The 2,261-nt window shown below is 41.1% G+C and overlaps 1 protein-coding gene across 1 annotated transcript; it reads left to right on the forward strand.

Annotated features, from left to right (window-relative positions):
- Positions 1–1,233: 1,233 nt before the first annotated feature.
- Positions 1,234–1,992, forward strand: LOC105561836. The gene is made up of 2 exons (XM_012012186.1): positions 1,234–1,263; positions 1,351–1,992. Exons 1-2 carry the CDS (start codon positions 1,234–1,236, stop codon positions 1,960–1,962), a joined length of 642 nt encoding a protein of 213 aa, XP_011867576.1. The 3' UTR covers positions 1,963–1,992.
- Positions 1,993–2,261: the final 269 nt, after the last annotated feature.

A 2,261-nucleotide genomic window follows, 5' to 3' on the forward strand; every position in this document is an offset into this window, starting at 1 on the left:
AGGTTATACTAACTCACCCTGTATAACGCCGCTAAATCGTAATTGTATTTGTTTGTAATAAATGTTTCTAAGCAGTCTCGACACGAGACTGCTGGGGCGACGATCGTCAGACATTTGTAGCAGCAATGACAACTCATTTTAGGTGTAATAATCTATTCTGTTGGCGCACAAAACCCGTGCCACCGTGATTTGGAGACATAATTTGCGGGTCTCCCCATTAAATTAAAGCATTCGATGCACATCCGCATCTTGTCACCATCCTCATGGATGTAAAACTCCTCCACGATTGACTTTGAACATATACCATTAAGGTATATGTCATATGTGTCTGGATGTTGTTGTGGCACGACCCCGTCTATGGGGCCGTACCACTCAAGCTTCTCCTCCTCGCTCCTCGAGTCTGGAGTTGGAGACCTCATAACTCTGTAAACAATCATGTATATAAGTCTCAGACCGAGCTCGTATTCGCTGCTCGCGTCTAATTAATAATTTGAACTTACCTTTTTCAAAAAAAAAACGAGATCGCCGCTCGATGTCGTGGTCGGCTTCGGAACGATTTGGGAGCACGTTCCCTTGGCTGTCGATACGTTTTTGAGCTTTGCATTTTGAGAATCGGGCCTTTTATAGTGTCCCTATGACACTACTTTATTTGTTTCGGTCAAGAGAGTAGGGGTATTTGCATGTGTATCTCCCTATGATTCATTACACTAGTAATGCTGATTATCCAGGTATTCGAGATAGAAATCGATTCGGACATTATCATCATTCCTACTTTACACGCTGTGTATTTACATGCTGTGTATTTACAAATGGGAAAGGGAAAGGACTGGGCCTGACGCTGCGGTGGAATGTTCGAGATACAGAATTGTAGATGTAACTAAGAAATATTTTAGAAAATGTCAGCGATTTCTCTGTACTTTAAACAAATATTTTTTACACGGAAATCCCTTCCGATACCCGACTCTTCGGGGGAGAGCTTCGTTGAAAGATAAAAAAGGGAAAATAACACATAGAATGGTATCAGGCCCTTCAGATGGGAATTTTCCATCATTTGAAAGTTTTTTAATCTTATACGTTGGCGACGTTGTCATTTACGCATGAAATGTTCCCCCTCCCCACATGAAAATGTTCCCCCTCCCCACATGGTTTTATTAAATCGAAGAGTCGTACACGTTTTCATACATTCAGTATTGAGTCAACTGTCTGTGTGGAAACTTTGAATAATCAACAGCAATGTACTCCGCTGAAGAAAGCAGCTCGCGTGTAAATTGTTACATGCCTCTTCAGGATGGCGATTCTACACCGTGCACGGAGCAACGTGTTGAGTACGTTTCATTTTTCAGTTAATAGCATTGTTTTATTATTTTTCCCATATTTGTAACGATTGGTTTTTCCCATAGCGTTTTACCCGCGCGTCATGCTGTGCGTATACTATGTCGACGATACGCATTAACGACTACAGGGTACAAGTATCTGGAAATAGGCGTTAACGTTGGACCGCCGAGTTACATCGAGATTGCGATAGGAAATCATCGTAGAAACCAACTCGTACTGTCTCCCGAAACGTGGAGGGCACTCTGCGAGCAACGATCTAACGTTGAGAAATATCTTGGCAATCAGCAGTGCATGGATACGTCATATTCTATTGTCGTTGGACCGCTGACGGTGCGATTTAGCACTCTTGATAACATCACGCTTATACATATGGAAGCATCCAACGTACACTTGGCGATGACTGCTTCCACATTCTTCAACATGCTTAACTTCGATCGATGTATCGATTTAATGTTCGCGCGATTGATTGGCGTCATTGATAGAATCGACGCACAGTTTCACAATTTTTCTAATATCACGTCCACCGTATCGAATAATAAAAATGTATCGAAAATAATACGCGATAGCGAGTGCTTCCATAAAAACCAACTTGTGGATTGTGAACTGTTAGCTTTAGTATTTAATTAAAAAATGTATAAAAACAAATAAAGCACTGTCTACAGAATAATTATGCTTTTTTTCAAATACCCATCCCACATCTACGAAACGTCTAAAACATTTTGGGGGTAAAAACACAAATGTTTTTTGTAAACATGATCTGTTAGAACACGCATCACGGAGGAATGCCTCGCGGTGATAGGATAATGGTCATCCCATAGCAGCCGCGTATCGGCGCTCGGTCCCATAACTTGTAACGCAGTGAAAATTTTTGGGTAAAAACACAAATGTTTTTTGTAAACATGATCTATTAGAACACACATCATGGA

Source organism: Vollenhovia emeryi, unplaced genomic scaffold (assembly GCF_000949405.1).
Source record: "Vollenhovia emeryi isolate VEMERY1.0 unplaced genomic scaffold, V.emery_V1.0 DF945143.1, whole genome shotgun sequence".
Lineage (NCBI taxonomy): Eukaryota > Metazoa > Arthropoda > Insecta > Hymenoptera > Formicidae > Vollenhovia > Vollenhovia emeryi.